The sequence below is a fragment of the Lepidothrix coronata genome, unplaced genomic scaffold, assembly GCF_001604755.1.
Source record: "Lepidothrix coronata isolate B3197 unplaced genomic scaffold, Lepidothrix_coronata-1.0 Scaffold95, whole genome shotgun sequence".
NCBI lineage: Eukaryota > Metazoa > Chordata > Aves > Passeriformes > Pipridae > Lepidothrix > Lepidothrix coronata.
Window position 1 is genome coordinate 3,181,155 of NW_016690275.1, and position 22,743 is coordinate 3,203,897.

At 35.9% G+C, this 22,743-nt stretch overlaps 1 protein-coding gene across 11 annotated transcripts in view; it reads left to right on the forward strand.

Moving 5' to 3' along the window:
* FAM19A2 (family with sequence similarity 19 member A2, C-C motif chemokine like) overlaps positions 1-22,743 on the forward strand; it is a 181,064-nt gene that overhangs the window by 89,749 nt on the left and 68,572 nt on the right. For 8 of the 11 annotated variants that reach the window (XR_001876027.1, XR_001876023.1, XR_001876024.1 and 5 more), the window contains exon 2: positions 6,169-6,247. The exons of the other annotated variants lie outside the window; for them this stretch is intronic. Coding sequence is in view for 1 of the 8 variants with exons in the window: in XM_017822192.1 (XP_017677681.1) it covers positions 6,189-6,247 (59 nt within the window). In the remaining 7 variants the exon portion in view is untranslated. The remainder of the gene's footprint in view (positions 1-6,168; positions 6,248-22,743) is intronic. 11 annotated transcript variants of the gene reach the window in all.

A 22,743-nucleotide genomic window follows, 5' to 3' on the forward strand; every position in this document is an offset into this window, starting at 1 on the left:
GATCAAATACTTCTTAGCAGTTCCTTTAATGCTTATGGGTCGTGGAACATTAGGCACCAAATAAGGGCTGTCTCTAATAGTGCAGAATGAATGGTCCTTCTGCTGCAAGGCCTCACTTATCACTGTCATAAAAGAAGGAAAACAATATAGCATGTTTTTTGCTGCTTAAAGAAATCAGCAAGGCACTTGAAGAGATCCTTGCACCTGTGTCACAAGTGTTGTGGATTATGTGAAGAACTGGAGCTCTTTCTGCAGGGAAATGTAAGTACAAGGCTTTGGCACTTGTATCCTTGTGAAAACTCAGCTACTATCGCTAAATGGCCAGGATGAAAAAGCAAGAGGCTAGGAAAGGAGGTGGCTTTATTTTTAATTACATAAAATTTATCTACTTAGAAGCCTATTGGTTTTGATAAAAGAAGAGCTCATCACATGTAGATTGCAATCCTGAAATTCAGAAAACAGAGTAATAGGTTAGATTTATTTTGGGGGCTTTTGATTTAGTAATGTTTTTCAACGATCCTAGGAAACAGGTTATGCCATCACATGGATTTACACTAGAGGGTAGAGAGTTTATTTGCTCATGTTCCAGATCTCTAGCCTGTAGAGAGCATTCTTTAATTTTAATAATCAACATACGGAGTGAAGGAAAAAAACAAAGTTACAATTAACTCATAAACAACCAGGAATATCTAGCTATGAACTGTAGCAGTGGTTTCTTCAGATTTCTTTCATGCTGTTTGAAATTAACTTAATTTGAAAAAGGTGTTGTTAATACACATAGTGTTAAATGCAAGTGGCTCTACACACTTACCATTTTTTCTTTAAGTAAATTTTATTTATATGAAATGTTGCATAATTTCTTGGATATCTATGTACATGAGTTTTTAGTGTCTTCAATTAAATACAAACTAGTCTGTTTCTTTAATTTGAGAAAACCTAGGATTCATTACATAAACCAGCAATGAGATGCTCTCATCTCAGCAAAAATGTTATTTTTATCAAAATGAAATTTCAGCAATGAAATCGTTTGTTGGAATTGCTGCTTGCTTAGTCAGAAAGATTTTTCGTTGTTATTTATTGTGCTTTGGTAGGCATGTGTTCATACACACACAATTTGCATATTCTGTCCAGACTCTGTTTGCAAAATTTTACAATCTAAAGAGCTGATATTGGATGGTTCTGTCTTTCTGAATTGTCTATATTTGCAGTTGATCCCTTTGTAGAATCTGATTTTCAGAAGAACAGAGGTTATAGAGCTAAGCTTTAATTTATTCAAAGCACTAGTGTTAGCCAGTTAAGCTTTCACCAAACTTGGGATGTGAACTGTGATAAAGAAAGAATCTTTTCTTATTTCTCAAGATTTTTTAAGTATAGAGTTTCCTCTCTTTAGTGTTACAGGTAAGGTTCGAAAATGTTGGACTATTTGAACATCACCTGATCTTGGTGAAATGATGCAATTAGAAACCTAATATAAGATTCACATTGTGCTCTAATGTATTTTTAATATAAAGTTTTTAATATCAAGTTTTTGGAACAGCCAAACTGAAAAAAATTACTTAAGAGGAACTACATATCAAACCATCATCAATAATGTACAAGATAGAGTAGATCAGAGTAATTTTTGACTAAATCATTTTTAGTTGGAAAACATTGACAGGACTGAACTTAAACTGCTTGTGGGAGATCCTTTTTGATTAATTTCCTGGCTTAAAATAGTTCTGAAAAAGTTTTAAAATAGTGGAAACAACCCACTTTGCCATTTTCCAAATTAAGATTTTAGTTTTTCTTAATTGTTGAAAAAATGGTTTTGAAATGTGTTTATTTTATAGTAATATCAGCAATAAAATGAGAATTTTAAAATTGAAATATCTTGGTAAAGTATGTCTTCTGTTGACATTTTCAAATTGCAAAAGATTTGAGAATTTGGCCTTTATTTTCCTTTCAACGGAAAGCTTTTGAAATCATGAATATTTTTGTGTGCTAGGAGGTTAGTTTCCCACTGAGATCTGTTACAGTACATGAAAAGGGATAGCAGAGGGGAAAACAAAACAGGAACTTGTGATAAATAGATGTAGTTTGGGAGATAGGACAAATAGAAACGCAGGAAGTTAGGAATCACCAAGTGGAGTAAGCTAGAGGGTATGCTGGGAGGCAGATGTATTGCACGTAAAAGTAAGGAACATGAAGAAGGTGAGGACATTGTAGCAGTGAATAGAAATGAGGAATGATAAATATATTACAGATAGGGTAGAACTCTCCAGACCCATATACAGAATAATAGAGAATAAGAATCAAAATAAATCTACTAATCCAAATTCCAGCTCCAGTGCAAGGTTACTGCCTACCCATGCATACTTAAATCATTTACGCTACTGTATTTCTGGTTGGATTTCATAAGAAGCATTCAACATCATTTTAACAAGTATGCTATTGCCTCAAGGATCTTTCTCCTTGGAAAGGCTTGGAATAACTATCTTCAGACACTGGTTTTTGCTTGTCTTGCAGCACCCTCCCAAATTACATCTCCAAGTGAAAGTGAAATTAAACCAAGCAGATATCAAATTCTTTCACTGAAAATCTTGAGAAAGAATACTTGTTCAATATAGTACCTAGGGAATTAAAGCTGTGTAAGTGATCTGAGTGAATAACTGAGAGAGCAAAGAGGATTATAATACCACAACAGTAGTATAAGAGCATAAACTGTTTAGAATGAATTCTAATTAGGCAGAATATTACTGTTTGTTACAAGAGAAGAACTTTTCTCCTTTCTGCTTTTTATTTTCTTTTGAGTGTTTCCGCTTTCTAGATTTGATCTTCAGCAAATGAATTAATATAGCCTTTTAAAAGAAATAGGAAACAGTACAAGTTGCATTGTTATATATGCCAAAGAGAAATGGATCAATGGTTATTACAATTTCCAGATTAACTTGCATTCTTTTAACTGACTTGGTCTTTGGAGGAACAGCAGATTAGCTCTTGATTACTAGAGGCTGAACAATTCACAGTGAATAATTTATTTAGGAATTTATGTCTTAGAATAATTTATTCCCCTAAATGAATTCACTGGATGTTGTACATGGCTTTTAAGTGAACAATTTTCATTCTATAGATTATTCATAATTGGTTATACAATTTCCATAATTGCATACATTTGTATACTGAAAACAAGATAACAGATCTGAGTCTCTTTAGCATGCTGCTGAGTGCCCTGCTATGGTAGAGGTTTAGCAAAGCTGGAAATCTGCGGGAATCAATAGGAATTCTGCAATCTGAGGCCAAATTACACAATTTTCATCGACTTCTTACTATTCCAAGTATGTATTTTTGCTAGCAAATATTGCTTTCTTTCAACTTGTATCTAGTCAGCATGGACAAATGGCTATTGCAACTATGGAACTATCTGTGTGATGTATTTGCTGTTTATCTGCAGATGGTTTGAGTACAATGTCTACTGTCAATATTAAACAGCTTTTCCAGTAGTTTTGGCAGCTGCTTTTAGAGGGTGAAGCAGCAGAAGAGTAATGGAGAGCCTGGACAGCTTGTGGAAGAGAAGCACACATGACAACTGTAAGACTGTCTGTTAGATGAGTTTTATTCAACACGAAATACATATCTGGAGGCAAGCATGGACTGGTGGTTGACAATAATGGTCTAGATCTGGAACAGTTAGCAGTGGCTTCCAAATTTGAGAGTAACAAAGACTGCTCTGAGATTTATGGAGTTCAACATGAATCCAGATACTACTATGAGTGCTCTTAAACTTCTTAGTAGGATGTGCTAACTCTATCCAGAATTGCTACCATCTCTAGACAACAGTTTGAGTAGGTAGCTGGGCTATTTAAGCTCCTTGAATGGATATATGTATGCTGATAGAGAATCCAGTACTCAGGCACTAGCTCAGGAATTTGTAGATTGGGGGATTGCAGAATTTTAGTAGGTGCTGATAAAATTAATATTTATTGTTGTTTCTGCCCTAGATATCTAAGTTTGTTAACAGAAGGAACAAACTTTCCATTGAGCTACAAAGTCCAGCTGATCACAGCAGAAGACTGAGTGGTTTGATGATTATTGCTGCCATCCTGGGAGACTTAGTTGACATTTCACTATGCTAACGAGGGGCTTTCTTGTTACACAGTTGGATTGAGGAAGAGATTTGTTTAGCTGTTACCTGCATCCTGAGCAACTGTGCACTTTGGAGACTGTAAGGGAAATGGTGCTGTCTCTTGACGGAGTTTGCTGAACAATGTTTCTTGGAATTATGGCTGTCTGATGTTTGCTGCAAAATATCTGGCAGTACAGAGAAAGCCTTACTGCACTTTCAGAAGCAGCATTTGGAGACTTCTCAAGATTTACATGTGGCCAGTGAGATACTGATGCAAAATTGCAGTCTCCACGGATATCTCATCAGACATATTTTGTATTCCTATTTTGAAAAAAATAAGATGATTAAAAAAAATGAAGTACAATTTATTTCATTTATAGTTCAAATTATTGAAAAATTCATGCATTAGTTCATGAGTGCTTCATGGACTATATAATAAACTTACAACACACATAGATAGATGCAGTTGTCTTACATAATCACCAGATGCCATTCCTTTATGTCACCTAAACATGATTGCAGTGCTACAAAGCCGAATCTTGATTTTCTTTCCTTTTATTGCCTATCAGTCTTATTCTCAGTATTAATACAGTCAAGACTTGGTCATAAATAAAATGGAGTCTGCAGGGTGACAACAGAATTAACTATGAAAATCATTACTACTTTTAAAATTACATCTTGAAATCAACTGAAGAAAATATTCCACAAATTGATAGATATAAACCTGTGTCAAGTATTAGTGTGTACTTTTAGGCAGAATTAACCCACAAAATTCTTAAGGAATTCACAAAATAAACTTTTTTTGTTTTTCATAAATTGGAATTTTTAAAGTGTTTCTTCTTCTGCTGTTATGCACAATGTGATAATTTAAAGCTTAAAGGATTTTCTCCCTAAATCACCTATTCAAATCTATATGATGAAAACATATTTAAATATAAAATTTGAATCTTGTTTTTCATGTGAACTTTTAAAAGCTATTCCAGGAAAGCGTCTCCTTAGTCCTTTTAGCCATTTTACTATACTGATCTGCAAGTAAGTAAGAATTGTCACATTACCTTTCTTTTTAAAAAGGATTAATTATATTTACATAGCTTTTTAACCCAATATAAGTCTGATCTGATTGAATCTTGACACTTTTTAAATGGTATACAATAATTTACTCCTCATCAAGTGCATTGGGATTTGTCCATTCTGTGATTGGACTTGATGATCTAAAAGGTCTTTTCTAACCTAAACAATTCTATGATTCTGTGAAGTCGTTCAGTTTTCACTGAAATATTTGAGTTAGATCATGATGATAGAATGGGAAGTGGCATAGTTGACACTTGGCTGTATTCATACTGTTCTCTTTATACTTTATAGGACTTGAGAAAGAACCAAAGATGATCATAACATGTTGCGCAGTTTGGGATAAGAGCTCATGTTCCCACTTAAAACTTTGTTTATTTTTAGAACGTTTGGTATAATTTCTCATACGTTACTTATGAATATTAAATGAAAAAAGCAAAGAAGATTTCATGTACCTTTAAAAGTTTTAATCCATTAGAATAGGGAGAAAAAAATTGACAAGAGAGCTAAAACTAAAACAACAAATATCTACTAAAAAATTTGAAACTATCAGTCCCACACTCAGAGACACAATAGAGTTTACAGGGCTGAAGACTTTCAGCTAACATCAAGGAGTTGCCATAGGCTCCATGTTTGACTGCCCCTGGAAAAACTGAACATCCAAAATCCATTTAAGTTGGATGGTTGCTGATGCTGGGGGGTGTTGCTTGGAGGTGTCTGCACAGGTTTGGGAAGTTCCCTGCATTCAGCAGTGCAGGACCGTAAAGCAGTGCTGGCACAAAGAAGACTGAACTGTAGTCATGTAGTTTCCTTCAATTCATGACAAAACTTTTTGGATTTTCATTGCTACATTATCTCCTTTTGCTTCCTCATCCCTGAGACCTGTCCCCCCCATCTTCAGCTCTCTGTGCTTCAGTGTAGTCTAGCCTTGTTTCTTGAGTATTCAAGGAGTTCTCTTTTCATTCCTTATTTGTTTTTCTTCTCTTAAAACCGTCCAGATACTGGGAATTCAGGTGCCATGTCTGGAGTTCTGGCTTACTTTGCTACAGTTCTTGTGGAAAACAAGAGAAACATAAAGTAAGCAAATCTCCTCTCTGTTCTGTTCCATATAATTAAAAATATTTTCCTCCTTCATTTTTTTTGAATGTACACCCTCAGTTTCTACTGTCTACATAATTTTGAATGTTGGTCATGTGAATTGCTACCTTTTTTTTATTCTGAACTAAAGTATTCTGGGGTGCATGTTTCATTTTTATCTTGAGAAAACTGGGCAGTTAAGGTAATTGGTGGTTTGAGGGGTTTGGTTTCTATTTTAGACAATGTGTACCTAATCCCTGTGGTCTGAAAGCAGCAAAGAAGGCACATCCCTAAGACAGCAAAGGGAAGCTTGGACACTGATGTCATTAAACAGAATAGTTCTTCCAGCTCTCCTCTGTAGTTGAAAAGACTATCTGTTCTGGACTGAGTGACAGGGTTGGTTTGCCCTGTAGTGGTTCAAACACTACAGAATAACTTCTATTGCCAAAACTCCTGAATTCACTGCGAAGGAACTGTCTTGTAGCAATTGCTGAAGTTAGATATTTGCCTCATCATGAAGAATGCAAGAGAGGAAGCTGACTGAGCCCTATTTTTTTATTGATTAGGACTATAAAGGCTGTGACCAAGTAGAGACATAAAGTTGTACTTCCAATTCATCTTTCCTTTGTGATGTTTCAGTGACCGAAACAGAGAAATCTATGTGTCCAGTTTCACAAATCATATTTAAATCTAGTTAATAAAATGTAGCACTACCATTTCCAGCCTTCTTCAGCTGCTTATCTGAAATTAAAAGCACAAAGAAGTATAACATTCACAAATCATCCATGTTTGGTATCTGGTTGGCAATCTTGAAGTGGTAAATATAAAAGTGCAAGATCATCTGGCTAATACAAAACAAGTTTGAAAAACTCTGGAAGAATAATGGTCATAGAAAGTTCACCTAAATCTCTTTATATAAATCCTTTAGTATTGTGGTATCTGTGTTCATATTGTGCCAGCATACTCATATAAAAATTGTACTGAATTAAAGTAAGATCAGCGTTAAACAGCCAGAAGGTAAGTAATACAAACTAACATTGACCTGTGCTTCAAAATTTTTGGTAGATTACTAATGGTACATTTTCTTGCATTTCAGAAACACTTTATTCGTTATTAAGATTTACTTCCCCTCATTTCGAACAAGAGAAAAGAAAGAGTGTCACTACTTTGAGAAACTGAGATGTTGAGATAGGTAGTACATAGTCTTTTGGATGGATGTTGAAGAAGTGATATTCTCATTATAGAGAGTTAGTTATAAGTATGTAAAGCAAGAAGTAGGCATGACATTGTGGGACACAGAAGAGAGAGGCCTATACATGACATGTTTTCCAGGACTAATGAACAGCTAAGTGACCCCTGAAGCAGTAATAGTTCATGACGGGTTTCCTCTATAGAACGATTGCCATTTTTAGCAGATAATAGGTATGTTTGAACTTAAGCAGACTTGACTTCTAGCAGCATCTACCATGCATGAAAAGTCGGGGTTGTAATAGTATGAGTCCAGGGACGAGTAGTTGCTGTCTGGGACTCGCTCCCTGAGCTGCTCTTCTCTATGAATACATAATCCTTTTACACTTCCAGCATCCTCTTGGATTCTCATGTAATGAAGGTGCCTTGTTTTCTTAGTGATACCTTTTGTTTATTTGTATTCCTGCTGGTACTGGAATCCTGTGGTCCTCTGCTGACTTGGCACTTTCTCCAGTAAGCTGTAGCTCACAGCAGTATCCTGGGAAAAGGAATCCTGATATGTTTCCTGTTACAGAGGCCAGTGCCATGAGCATTGCTGGCTTTAGTACATAATTAACTTACCCGAAGATAAAGCTGTTCTGTGTTCTTTGGTCTTAGTTTGGTACTTCTAGATGGCCTGGGAACTGACTATGCCATGCCTTTGTCTTTGGTTGCTTTTAAAAGGTCTTCTGAACTATGACCTAGCATCTCACTAGTCAATGACTTATAAATATTGATATTATATAGACTATGGTTATTTCAATGTGTAGAAACCGAAAGCAGTGAAAACTTGCATCCCCTGTCATGTAAGCAAACCTCATGTTTTAATTACCTCACTTCTTGTCCTAATTCATGAAAAAAGTAATTTGTGTGAAGTACTTTTTGAAGTTCTCAATTGAATAGAACCACATTTATACTTAAAGTTAAGCTCCTTGCCAAATGAAGACCATTGTGCCACATGCACAAAACTGTAACAGAAGCTCGTTCTGAGAGCAAACAAAAAGAAAACAAAAAGGAAAATTATCATCAATATGTGTATTTTAATGGAAAATTAATTTATTCAAAAATCAGAAAATTAAAATCAAAATTACAAATAAATTTGCTTTCATCAAAGTAACAGAAAATATTTGCAAATTATTTCTCGCTTGCATTCTGAAGAGAGGTTTCTAGGAAGATTGTACATCAAAGCTAGTGACAAATTAAGCTGCAATGAGACATGAGGGAAGGTCTTCTCTTAGAATAATAAATGGTTAAATTTTAGGAAAAAAATTTTTTTTTCCTGTATTAAAAGATCATTGGTGAAGTCCAGAAGAATCTATGCTAAGCCTGTCTGCTCAAGGTGTTCATAAATGATCTGGAAAAATAGGTGAATAAGGAGGTGACAAAGTGTGCTAATACTAATCTATTCGGTGAAGTGAAAATGGAAATTAACTGATGAGAGCTGCAAAAGATTTCACAATACAGGGAGATGGTGTGATAAGGTGCCAGATGAAATCCAGTATTGATAGTGATGAACATTGGGAGAAAAAACTAACTTTGCATACATAGTGATGTGCTCTGAATGGTTATTTCCACTCAAGATAGAAATCTTGGAATTATAGTAGATCATTCTATGATAAAGTCAGCTCTGTGCTTAGAAATAGCCAATGATTCAACAGTGGACAAAAGCAGCACATAAAATTAAAAGAATTTCTGGAAAGGAATAGAGAACAAAGCAAACATCATTATGGCATTGTACAAACCTCTGGTCTGTCTTTGTCCTTGAGAATTGGTACACTTCTAGGGTTCTAGTCCTGAAAACCATATAGTAGAATTAGAAAAGATTTAGAAAAGATAAAGAAGATCTGACTCATGAAAAGTGTGTGGTGACTTCTTAAATGAACAGTGACTTTCTATGCCAGTGTACTTCAAACTGAATTAGAGGCATTAGACCAGCTCTGTGTTGGAAGTTTTCCATGGGTAAAGGAGAGTTTATTATGGCATTACCATTATGTGCTTTATTTTATACTGTTCCTTAGTTATCATTAATTCACAGTTGCCAGAGGTAGGATATTGAGATATATGAATGTTTGATTTGATATATGTATTACTTCGCCTTTTATATCTTGTTCCTATGGAGAGAAAAAAAGATGTAGTATTTTCTTGTGATTCCATGTTCACTTGTCAACTAAGAGTAGACTAGAATTTCTGGACTGAAAAAAGAGTATAGATCTTTCTGTCTGTCTGTCTGTCTATATGTCTGCACAAGTAGAACATGATAATAGCACATGCAAGGAACCAAAAGCCAAGGAAGTGCATATATAATTTTATATTTTACTCAGCTTCTGGAAGACAGTTTGAAATCCTAGAATCGTTCAGGCTGGAAAAGACCCCTAAGGTCATCAAGTCCAATGATTAACCCAGCACTACCAAGTCTACCAGTAAGCCACATCCCTAAGTGCCACATCTACCCTTCCATTTTATTTGCCCCCCACTTCACTGTTGTATATGATCAGTTTCAGTTCGACCAGTTCTCCGTTGCATTTGCAATTTGCATTTGAGATTTCCATTCAATTAGAAGATTCAATATAAATTAATATTGCAGAACTTGTATTAAGGAGAGATACACATATTTAATTTTTTTAAGTACGCAGCAGTCTATTTTAGTGTCAGTAAGGAGTTATATGAAATGATCAACATTGTGGTCAATTTGTATAAATTCTTGGAGAAAAGTAAAACCAGCTACCATTGAATATTTATGAACTAAGAAAAATAAGAATTTAGCTAATGAGAGATTTCTGAAAAGTTGTTTGCAGTGCAGTCTTCTGATAAAGGTCACATATATATATATACACACACACACTCTTTTGGAAATAAACTGTTTTGTAATAAGTTCTTCTTGTTTTAGAATGAGAGGATCCACACATGGAATTAATATCACATAGTTAATATCTTGTAAATAAACATTTTCCTAGTTAAGGTTTGTTTCTAGCTTTTGGAGTAACTTAAATTATCCAGAACTTATCTTGAGTACCAGCAATACAGTGATATTCCATATAACTCCCTGTGCATGTCTTCTGTGTTCGGCTCCATCTCAGCATTTGAAGTCTGAACCCCAAATTTAGAAATGAAAATGGCTAGCTTTAAATTTTATTGGTATAAGAGGCATCTCTATTGTAAAATCGAAGGTAGATAATGAGAGAGACGTTCATTGGTGGAGTAGGAAGCAAATAGAAATGACACACTAAGACATGATGTGGATGGGTGGGAGCACTAAGCCATAAATCAAAGATTTTCATGGAGGTTACCGTGGCATGCCTAAGTAGGGAAAGAGGTATTATACTGTATTATTGAACACCTAGCCTAGATGCTGACAATGAATTCCATAGTCTGAAGAAATACTGGACGAAAAGTGTCTTTCCCATTGCTTGTTGTCAAGTTTCTATTTTACAATTTCACTTAGATGCCTGTAATTATTGTACTGAAAAAGATAGTGAATCTAGGATTCCCTAGATGAATAATCAGAGACTAGAGCAGAAAACACAATAATGTTTAGAGATTTCAGTTGCCTCCAAATATGTTGTACAAAAGAAATCTAAATAGCTCCTGTGTACCTTTTAACACTAAAAAGGTGTATTGTGAGAAAGATAAAGTGTAAACAATTTAACTGAAGGAAGCAGCAACAAGGATAAAAATGCTTGCAGGTAACCTCTATACATTTAAGTAAACTATAAACTTAAGTGCTAATTGTTGAATGCTTTCAAAATACGGAAAGCATGTTACATATCAGACAGAAACTGTTAGAACTCACAGACATGCATGTCAAATGAGGAAATAAATGTGAACTTGGCAGTCTAAATGTAAAATTGCAATGGAACTGAAGAAAAACATATTGAGGGGCAACTTCCTAAGGGAAATCTACAAATAACACACACGCACAAACACACAGCCGTACACTGGAACTGGGAAATTGCAAGAGAATGTTGAAGATAGATAGATAATCAAAGTCATTGAGTATAATAAGGCCATTGTGCAGAAAATCTGATTTAATTGTATGCATTTATGTACTCTTCAGAGAAGGTTAGGAAAATACCTTCTTCAGAGTCATTGTTTATGGATGATAAATCTGAGGAACTTTCTCAAATTAAAGTGTCAATAAAAGACCTTTTTGAGCAATAAAATTAATAGTATCAGACCAACATGATCTAACAGCTCTCATTTAGATGTTCTAAGGAACTTAAATATAAAGTTGCAAGGCCGATAATTGTAATAAGCAACCTACAATTTTGAATGAGTAAGAGGTGGTACCTGTGTTTAAAATGGATGATAATTATATACCAAGAAATCTGACATTTGTATTAAACAATTTGATAGACATAATTATAAAGAGTAGAGTTAGTGAACACCTAGATAAATAGATACAATAAGCACCAATGTGGTTTGGAAACTAGAGGGATGTCATGAGTCAAAAATCTAGAGTTCTTTGAATGTGTCAGTAAACATTGGATAAGGATGATCCAGATGATACAATCTAATTGCAACTGTGAAAGAGATTATAACAAATTCCTTCAACAAAGTCTCTTGCTAAAAGATTGCTGGATAGAAATCAATGGTTTGTTCTTATAATGGAGTGTGGTTACAAATAAAGTCCTGCAAAAGTCTGTGCTGAGCCTGGGCTGTTCAATATATTCATAAATTTGAATTTCACAGACTCATAAATTATTCAGAAAATGAGATGAGCATTGTAGTGAGAAAGTTTGCAGACAAAACAAAATAATGCCTGGTATTTAAAACAGTCTGTGATGAGATTCTTATGGTACAATACTGAGTTACTGGCTAATAAAATGGCTAATGAAATTCAATGTTGTTAAATACCAACTGATGCATGCAGAGGAAATGGTCTGAACTACACATGCAGAATAATGACCTCAAAATTATGATTGTTATTATCATTTAGCAATATTAGAATCACAGCAAATATTTCATACAGAATGTCACCTCAATGCTTAACAATGAAAAGGAGAAGTAGGTATTGAAAATTTGAAGGTAAGGCTTTGAGAACAAACACCAGAATTTCATTTCACTAATACAATTAAATGTTACACAGGTTGTTTGAATACTACATGCAAGATTAATTCATTCTATCACAGAAAGGTGTAGAAGAACCAGAAAGGGTACAGTGAATTTAACCAAATATGAACCAGAGGCATGGAGCACTGGTGCTATTAGAAAAGACAGTGTAAATTGGGACTCTTTCCTTTGGAAAATGGACAGGTGTGATGAAATGTGGAAATATGTAATGATCATTCTTTCTTACGCTGCAGCTAAGGAGCACCATCTTAATTTAGGGGTTTAAGACAAAGAAATGGAAGTGCTTTTTCCTACAACTGATCAATAAATTCTAAAACTCACCACTATAGGATATTTTAAAAGGCAAACACAGCGATAGTTTCTGAAAATGATGAAAGGTGTTTATAGGTATTTTAATGGTCTTGGTTCAGCATAAGACCCAGTGAGTCCCCTGTTTGAACTCTGTCCTGTGTTGGTGATTTTTAAATATAGGACAGAGGCCAGACTGAAGTTCAAAAGTTGACTTGTGTCAAAGTTCACAAATGAACATCTAAGACCTCATTCTCAACAGCTTTTGGCATTCTTCCTCATGCAGTCATCAGCACTTATGCAAAGAACATCTAATATAGTGCCACTATTCTTTGGAAGTGTACTTTTTTTTGGCTGGAATAGTTTTAATTTTCTTCATAGTAGGTAGTATGGGGTTATGTTTTAATTTGTGCTGAAAACAGTGTTGGTAACACAGGGATGTTTTAATTACTACTAAGCAATGCTTATGCACCATCAAGGCTTTGGGCCTCTCATGCTGCCCTGCCAGTGAGTTGGCTGGGAGTGGACAAGGAGCTGGGAGGGGATGGAGCTGGGACAGCTGACCCAAACTGACCAAAGGGATGTCCCATTCCATACAGTGTGGTGCTCAGCAATAAAATCAGGAGGAAAGATGGAGCAAGGGGGGACATTTGGAGTGATAGCGTTTGTCTTCCCAAGTCACTGTTCTGTGTGATAGAGCCCTGCTTTCCTGGAGACGGCTCAGCACTTGCCTGCCCATGGGAAGTGGTGAATTAGTTCCTTGTTTTGATTTGCTTGAGTGTGCAGCTTTTTCTTTACCTATTGAACTTTCTTTATCTCAACCCATGAGTTTTCTCCCTTTTAACATTCTGTTTCTCTTATCCATCCTTCTGGGGGGGAGTGAGCAAGTCGCTGGGTGGTGCTGACCTGCTGGCTAGGGTTAAGACATCACAGGCAATTTTACAGTACAGACACACATGTAATCATGTTTCCAAACAGCAGACTTGAGTTCAGTATCTTCTTTTACATGATGATTCATGTTTTCAGACACACTGTTCATTGTATAGGAATCACTTCAAGAATGAATATTTTCAGCATTTTGCAAATTATTTTTTAATGGTTCATTGTACAGAAGAGCAAACAAATTAATTTTAATCAAAAATATCTGACAGCATAGTATGGCTTCAGATTCAGCATGCAATTTACAATTTTACTGCTGCTAATATCATGTATATAAGGCAATGCTTTCTTGCCCATTGCAGAAATATCATGTATATATTGTTTACTTATAGGGTAATATTAGTACTTAATTATGTGTGAAGCAGTGACAAAGCTGGGTAATTATGCTGAAAGGACAATGTAATTATCCAGGCTCAGCCCTCTTCTCCCTTTGAGGAAAGGAATGGAATAGAAAAACTGGAAAGTTTATAGGCTGACGGCTGTACTTAATCTGCAAGGAATTTCCTCTGTGCTTGGACTCTCTTTAAAGTTACCAAGGGACTTGGTCTTCGGTCTCCTTTTTACAATGTTGAGATGCTTAATCTCCTGCTAAATGAACTAACTGGAGTAACAGAAGCAATCCAGCTGCAGTGGTATGGAGCTGTACTTAGACTGGCTGCTCCATTACATACATACTATCTATCGCAAGTAGTGGGATTGAAGTTCCAGAGATACAGTGAGATGGTAAGCAAGGTAATTATCTTTTCCTGAGTCCTCCTTCAGCAGAGCTAGGTTTTTGCAACATTCCCTTTTGATTAGAGGAATCATCACCGAGATACATATTTGGAAATAAATGACATTTAAAAGGGAAATATTTTTTGTGTTTGGAACCAATTGTATTTAAATAAAAATATTTCATTCTTTTATCCTTACATGTGTCTGAAGCATTGGTATTCTGGAGCTCTCCTGGAAGGATATCTAAACATGCAGGAGGAATGCTTCAGGTCACCACCATGTGGGGTTTTGTCCATTAGAAGTCAAATATGCTGTCTGTATCCATGTGGAGATAGTTAGAACAATCTGAATAGGAGTTTTATAAGGAAGATTATGTGAAAGAGACTTTCGTGAATCTTATTTAGAATTCCCTTTTTGTCTTGTCACTGCATGCACTTTTTTTACAAAGGCATATAGTGATAGAACAAGGGGGAATAGCTTTAAATTCACAGAGAGTAGATTTAAATTGGATATTAGAAAGAAATTATTTACTGTGAGGGTGATGAGGCTCTGCAATAGATTGCTCAGACAAGTGGTGGATGCCGTACCTCTGCAAGTGTTCAAGGCCAGGCTGGATGGGGCTTGGAGCAAACTGCTCTAGTGGAAGATGTTTTGGAAGGGTGATCTAGGTTTTGGAAGTAGGTGATCTTGAAGGTCCCTTCCAACCCAAACCGTTCTATGATTCTATGAATTGTTTTTTCCTCATAATAATTTCAGAATCAAATTTCCAATTCATACACACTGATGAAATAAAATGCATAATTTCTCATCTGAAACCTAAGTGAAAAATAAACTGCATCTGCATCAGTCAGTGTTTCAAATTATCATAAAATAATGATGAACCAGGACTCATTTCCATGTGGGTGCTACTTTGCATTGCTTCTGTCAGTGAGTAAGAGGGAAGGTCAATTAATCGAATACTGTTCTTGTAAAAAACCAGAATTGTTTGTAGTAGCAAGTGAACCTCTTCTAAATAATGAAACCTGATGTATTTTTTAATCTGGCCTAAAAACTTGGAAAAAATATTTCAGTGCATTTTTCTTGTATTAGGTTCAGGTATATTCCTGAATATATTATATTCCTGGAAGGAGTGTCTCAGTCTGTAGAATTTGCTGGTGGTGGCAACTCAGTCCTCATAGATTTTGGCTCAGTAGAATCAGTGATGTTTACTTGTTTAGTGAATAAGATCAACCTTATTCTTATGGAGTAAAATACATCCTTCTTCATTATGCTGAATATATTTGCAAAAGTAAAGAAATCAACAATTAAGAAAATCAATATGGAAGTAAGCAAAATCTCTCTCTAAAAGTATCTGGTTTGTGTCCCAAATTATATTTTCAGCTCCTTTAGACAGATCTTCTTGAGCTGCAAACATTTGTATTGTGATCATTACTGTGGGAAACACAAAATGTTACATGCCAGATTGCCTCCATTGATAGCTGTGAGAAAGGGAGAAGAGTCCTGGGAGGTCTGCATATTCTCTGATTGTCCTTCAGATGGCAGGAGAGGAGGCTGACTAGTACAACTGCATTTCTGGAAATAATGCAATGTGTTCCCTAAGTTTTTTGGATGTTAGTGGTTTTGGACTTCCAGGAGAGAATGATCAAGACTAACTGAAATGTTCAGGTTTATTGGGCAAACATAGGAATGGTCCACATCCATTGCAGTTCTATCGCAGAGTTATTTGCCTAAAGAACAACACTGAAAATGAGAATGCAATTTGTCCTATGAGACCAAAATATTGTCATACGAAATCTCAGAACTGTGAACTGAAATCTGACATAATGAACAAATTTCCATGTTGTGTCACACTATGGACAGCTTTGATTTCTGTGTAACTGCAGTCTAGGCAGAAGATATGGTTTTGTTTCCTGTTCAGGCTGCGAAGGTGAGGATTTCACATTTTGAACTGGAGATGGTGTATCTTTGCTTAGTATGAACTTGCATGCATTTCTTTGCACTCAATTATTTAGGTAGTGTCTTTGATTATTTTTTTCTCTAATTTTAATTTTGGCATTTCACCTAGATTTTGCTGAGTCTGATGTTTTACTTTGTGATACTAGTTCTTACTTTTGAATGTTTCATTCCAAAAGCAGAAGCAGTAAATTCAATTACATGTTAAAATCAAGGATATTTGCTTTTTTTTGATGTTGGTTTAGTTGCTTTCAGCGTGGTGATAATGCTGCCAAGGTCGTGGGTTCAATTCCCATACAGCCATTCATTTAGGAATTGCACTTGATGATCCTTGTGGGTCACTTTCAACTCATAATAACCTGTGAATATCTGTGAATGCAACTGTGAAAATTGTTTTTCTGGGAAACCTTTCATTTTTTATAATTTCTTGTTGATTACAGTTTTTGAGCCAGCTGCAAGTCCAAAGAACCATTCTAGGCACTTAGGAAGGAACCAGTACAGTCCTTTCACTAATTTGTTTTGCCTTTTTTTCATAATGGCCAGACTTTAGGCATGTGCTTAACTTTATACCCAGTGAATACCTTCAGCAAAGCTGCTAGGAACTGGTTATTTAAATGTATTCCGTAGGTTGGAAATTTTGTGGCAGTTCCCTCAAACATAGAAGAAACCAGCTTCTGGTATTGCTCCACTGAAATGCTGATAGAACTACCCCGTCACAAACGCTGCCCTCCTCTGCTGCCCAAATTGGACAGGTACCACTGTTGTGAAAGTTTAATAATACCATTTAGATGTCAATGCAGTTTGACTTTATAAATAATGGGCTTATAGTGTTCTGTGGTTAATAGGTGGATGAAGTCACATAGCACTTCACTTGAAATCCATACCTGACAGTTTTGAAAATTGCAAGTCTTTTCAGGCAAATTATTTTGATATCCTATTCCCTCTGGATGTTCATATATAAAGGTGTGCTGTAGCTGAGATGGCATTGTTTTCTGGACATAAAGGTTGTGGCTGTAATCTGGCATTCATCAGGTCTCCTGACAGACTTATGCATGGCTGTTTACATTTATAGGACCTAATGCATTCTGGACATTTATTGGCCGTGAGGATGTTCTGTCTTCTACATTATTTTTGTATATAGCTTTCAGTTTGACAGAATATTGCTATTGTAACTGCTATGGAAACTAACTGGTAATAACAGATACTATTACCAGGCAGTTAAATTGCAAAAGGCCAAGAATTAACAGCTTTGCTATTTATGTGGCACACTAATTTTTCTGCAAAAGGAAATCCGCATTGATGAATAATTTAAATCCCAGTCTCCCTGCAAGTCTATAATCACGTGCCCTACAGAGACTGGAGTACATTTGACTGTGAGCATTGTGCAAAAGATTAGTAGCTCCATGGTGGCAATGCTGCTGTGTGTGAATTGCACTTTTAATTTGTCTTCCCATCTGACAGAGCATCTCATTATACTTCAAAAATGTATTTTAAATGATACTTTTTAAAATTCTCAGTTGAAGGATAGTTACATAGAAAAGGTGAAGATTAAATAAATTGTTTTAAGTCATATCACCAAATCATTTTAATGAGAACATTCTTTCTTCTTACATTTGAAAAAGAATGTTCATTTTATTCCCACCATGTTTAGTTCCAGTCAGCCAAACCCAGCAATGACTGGATACAATTTTTCATAATACAATCTAGATGGGAAATGTGTGATAAGCCCTACTTTGTGCCATTAAATTATGCAGGCTCTCTAATAGCTAACTTGTTAGCTATCTTGAGGCTGAAAAGCATTTTATGCAAAATCTTATATAAGATGAAGACTAGGTTTTTTTGTAAGTAGTGCTGAGCTGAAAATTATTACTTCTTGTTAATCAGATTAAATTGTGAAGGAGTATACACATAAGGTCCTTAGGTACACATTTTCAATAGCAACATTACATTTCTTTCACTCCTTCTTTTTGCCCTATTTGCTCTTTTTTAACTACAGTATTGAAATTAGGAAGCATAATAGCTGGTCTATTTAATGGCACATCATTATCTTCCCATAGCTTAATGCATACTATTCATTCTCTCATATTATTCATTAATCCGTTATATTTATTCCTTCCTAATCTTTGTGCAACGATGTAAGGAATCAGACTTTCAGTGTACAAATGAATAATATTTTGCGGTATTCGAAGATCCCAATTATTATCAGTGACCTGTTAATTTGATGGTTCAATTGTTGGTAGGATTTCATGTTACTTGGACATTGTTATAGCTCGTTTATTTCTCTGGAATGACTTTTTAACAACCAATGGACATTTATATATGGTTTCTGTGTGAATAGGGTTGTATTTATTTGAAACAATTGCATTTAATACTTTCTCTTGTAAAATAAATGGACCAGGTCCTTTGAGGTAAGGGGAGGTTAAGGAGGCTGTTGGGAGCGTACACTTTGCTTCTGGCAATTCTTTTCCAGCAGAGCACAGTCTGTGGGCTATAGCTACTGCTGTAGCCTTGGCTGAGAGCTGCCCTGCCTGGGTGGGGTGGCAGCAGCTCACTTTGCTGGGGGACAGAGCTCTGGGGTCATGTCAGGTCAGACAGGCTGTTCTAGCTCGTGTCTCTAGCTGTATTCCTGTGCTATATATCGGTTGGGAAGAGGTGGTTTTACTGCTTATTAAGGTTTTTTTGTTATTAGCACACAAGTTATTCTAGAAGATTACTTTACAGTTAATAATGATTGGTGAGGCTTGGAGTTTGCGTTCAGATCCAGATGTGAACTTCAGAGACTGCTGGGAGATATTTGGACCTACATTTCTGACTTATGTCTCATGTCACCTACTGTTCTTTTTCATATTTATTTGCCAAGTTGAGTTCATGTAAACTCTTCAATTTTAAACCATTCTTTTAGGTCACTCTTCATTTTGCAGCACCTGTAGATTTAGCTTGGCAGAATTAATTTAAAAATTAGTTTTTATTGTATGCTTTTCTGACACGTATAACTGTAAAGTGCTCGTATTTAAACCTAATAATAATGACCAGTCTTCGCGAGCAAAGATTTGGGAAAGGTCATTGACCCTTCGAGCCTGTGCAGTGGATTTTTTAGGTGAGACACAGCGTGCGCTGAACTGAGCCCACCCTTTAATCCTGAGGTTCATCTGCCGGGGCCGAGTGAAACTCGGACAGTGGCAGTGAGGGTCTCAGAACGTAGGTTTGTTTAGAGTGACCTTCTCTTAGATGGATTGCCTCACAGGGCTAAACCTAATAAAAGAATAGATATATAACAACAGGGCAAATAATAAAGTCCAAAATGGACACCAGTGTTTAAGACCTTATGTTTCCCAGGAACTGAAGGTGTAGCTCCAGTCCCACAGAAACTGAAATGTGCTGAGTTTTAGATACAAAAATTGTCCCAATGCAGGGTTCTAGGCTAGAGCACTCAACACCTTGCGTACTTGGCCTCTAACTGCAGACATGCTCATGAGCTGTTATTCAGTGTGCATACTGAACAGCAATTAGACTTCATAAAGCTGTGCAGGCATTTTGGAAAAGAAGTCTCGCTATAGTTTTAAAATCAACTTCCACCATCTGCTTGGGAAAAGCAGTGAGTCGGTTTCTTGTGAACTTGGCAATTAAATATGCTAAAATATAGTAGTAGCAGGATACAATGTTTGCCATACCTATTAAGAACAAAAAATAAAATCCAGCTAAACAACACCAAACCTCAGACAAAGAATTGCCATCTGGTTACCAGGTAAAACAAAACTCTTGATACTCATCAAACACCCTCATTTAGTGATGAATTTTAAAGCAATAGGAGTTAAATTCTGAGTAGAAAAGCAAATTTTTCTATTTCAAGTCTTTAAAAAGCTGTAAAATACATAAGTCTGTATAATATGGACTCTTTATTTAGATTGTTTTTCTGGCTTTTGTTTTTAGATTTTTTTGATTGTTTTTAGAGCACAGCAACAACCGTAGAAATTTTAGCAGTCCTCTGGTCTTACAGAGATTAAGGCCTGCACAAGGACATAGAAGACTGGTGTTCCAGTTCTTGGAATAATGACATCACAGCTGTTGATGGGTGAAATGTCATTTCTGCTCTTTACAGTAATAAAGGAAAGCTAACAAATATACAATACCTTTTAAGGATAGGTCAGGACTTCAGATATTCTGGAAAACGGTGTTGAGGAATAAACTCGCTTCTAAGTCTCGTTTGGGTGTTCAATTTCCAGAGTCAGTTCCTTGGGGTATTCTATCAAGAATAATTTCAATGGAGAACTCTGTACAGCAGAAGAATACAGTGAACATAATGCTTTCAAACAAGTGCACTTCAGTAGCTGGCATAGGTGTACAGTTCATTGCTGCTGCTCCTACCAGGAGGAGATAGTTGTCATAACCATGGGAAAAGAGGAAATCACGGGGTGTTTAATATATTCTTGCTGGATAAGTAAAGGACTCCAGGGGTGAGCTTCATCTCATCCAGCCTTAAAAAGGCAGATCTGTCTGTCTAGACTAACTTCTTTAATTCCTTTTATAATGAATGGAGGGAAACTTGCAAATCCTGGGGTGATTCAGCAGCCCTTAGGTACCTGTGTTAAGCTGCTGTAAACCACTTCTGGAATCCCTCTTTTCCCTTCCATCAAGTCTAAGAGAGGTGTAGACATTTAGATATTTAATCTTTAAAATGTTTTAGTTAGAACAAGTGACTCCCAACTTATGTGGCTAAAACTATGTTTTAGTTTTTTGTCTACTAAAAGCAGACTAGAGAATGGTTGAGGCTGCAGCTACCATTCCAGCATTGTGCTCGCAAACTGTTTCCAAATTCGCTTTAGTACCTTTTCTTTCCTGGATAAGGTTTGGTTGCTATGTTTAATGGGGCAAAGGTTACTTGTACATAGTTCAACTTTGTGTCGTGTGCTTAAGTGTTCTGAACAAGTCTGCCTGAAGGCGTCCTTGCCAATTCTAAGCTCCTGCTCCTTTCTGGTGGTGTGACACTCATAATCTTACGTCTCATGGAGAAGAAGATGGGGGAATCTGTTGATAAACTCAGTTTTTCTTCTGGATGTTCAGCCCTTAAAATATGCTTCTACAGTCTCTGGAGTGCTAGATGTGTCTGCATTTAGAGGTCTGCCTTTCCTCTGACGTAACAAATTCTGATGTGATGCTGAGATCCAATCTCTGACTTTGACTTGTATGGGAGAGAGTGGCAACCTTTGTGGTCAAACTGTTGTTGCAAATCATAATCAAGTGTGTCAGCTACTGAACTGAATAAGTCCGCTGATAATGTCCCATATTTTTTAGAGATTATCTGCATTTTCTCATTTGATTCAGAAATTACTTAGTTGCCCACAATCAGCAACAGCTCTCATACCTTAGAGATGTTTTCTTCAGTGTTTTAGGGATTACTCCATGCTTAGCTCTTCAGTTTAGCTGAGCCAAATGTCTTAAAAATACAGCTATTTACAAACATAGTATCAGCCTACTTTAGTGAAGACATGCTGAAAATATAGATATTTTAAAATTAACTGCTTCCATGTTGTTGATATACTGTGAATAGGAAGTCACAGACATGAAGCTCAACTAGATCTGTAATAACCTTTATTAAAAGAGCTACTTCCCGTGGAATAAACTTCCAAGTAATTTTGGGGTGCTTATTTTGAATCTTCAGTGTGTGTGCCTGCCATGTAGGTTCTATGTAGCCTTCTGGGCAATAATTTTTCTCTCATCTCATGAAGTGTTGCAAATTTCATAACAAGGCAACAGGCTTGTCACTGGGTGTGTTTTCAATTTTTACTAATAGTACTCTGACACTTGATGGCACAATCAAAAGCAGTGATTCCATTTCCTAAAACCAAAGTGCTCTCTATAAAATATATATTTATAATTTCAGAGAAATTATAAACATATGCATCAACCATTATGGTCCATTCAAAGATTTGTTGTAAATACCCTATCTTTGTTCAATTTAAGAATAAAATGAAGTCAAGGTATTTGCATAAAAGTTGAAATATCAGATTTATTTAACCCATATTGACAGTACTTAGTTATTACCCTGCAGAAATAAAGCATCATAGGATTAATTGATTGTTCTCTTCTTCAGATTGTGAAAATCCAGTATTTTGTCTCGAAATTAGACTTTTCCTACCAAACAAAAGCTAGGTATGTAGCTGAAATTTCAACAGGAGAGATACCAGAATTCTTCATGGCATGTTCATCAGAGGTTTACATTACAAGGTGTTGACTGATATGAACAAAATAACTCTTTAATGAGGATTCTTTAAGTCTATAAAGAAAAGTCTCATTTGCTCCATACC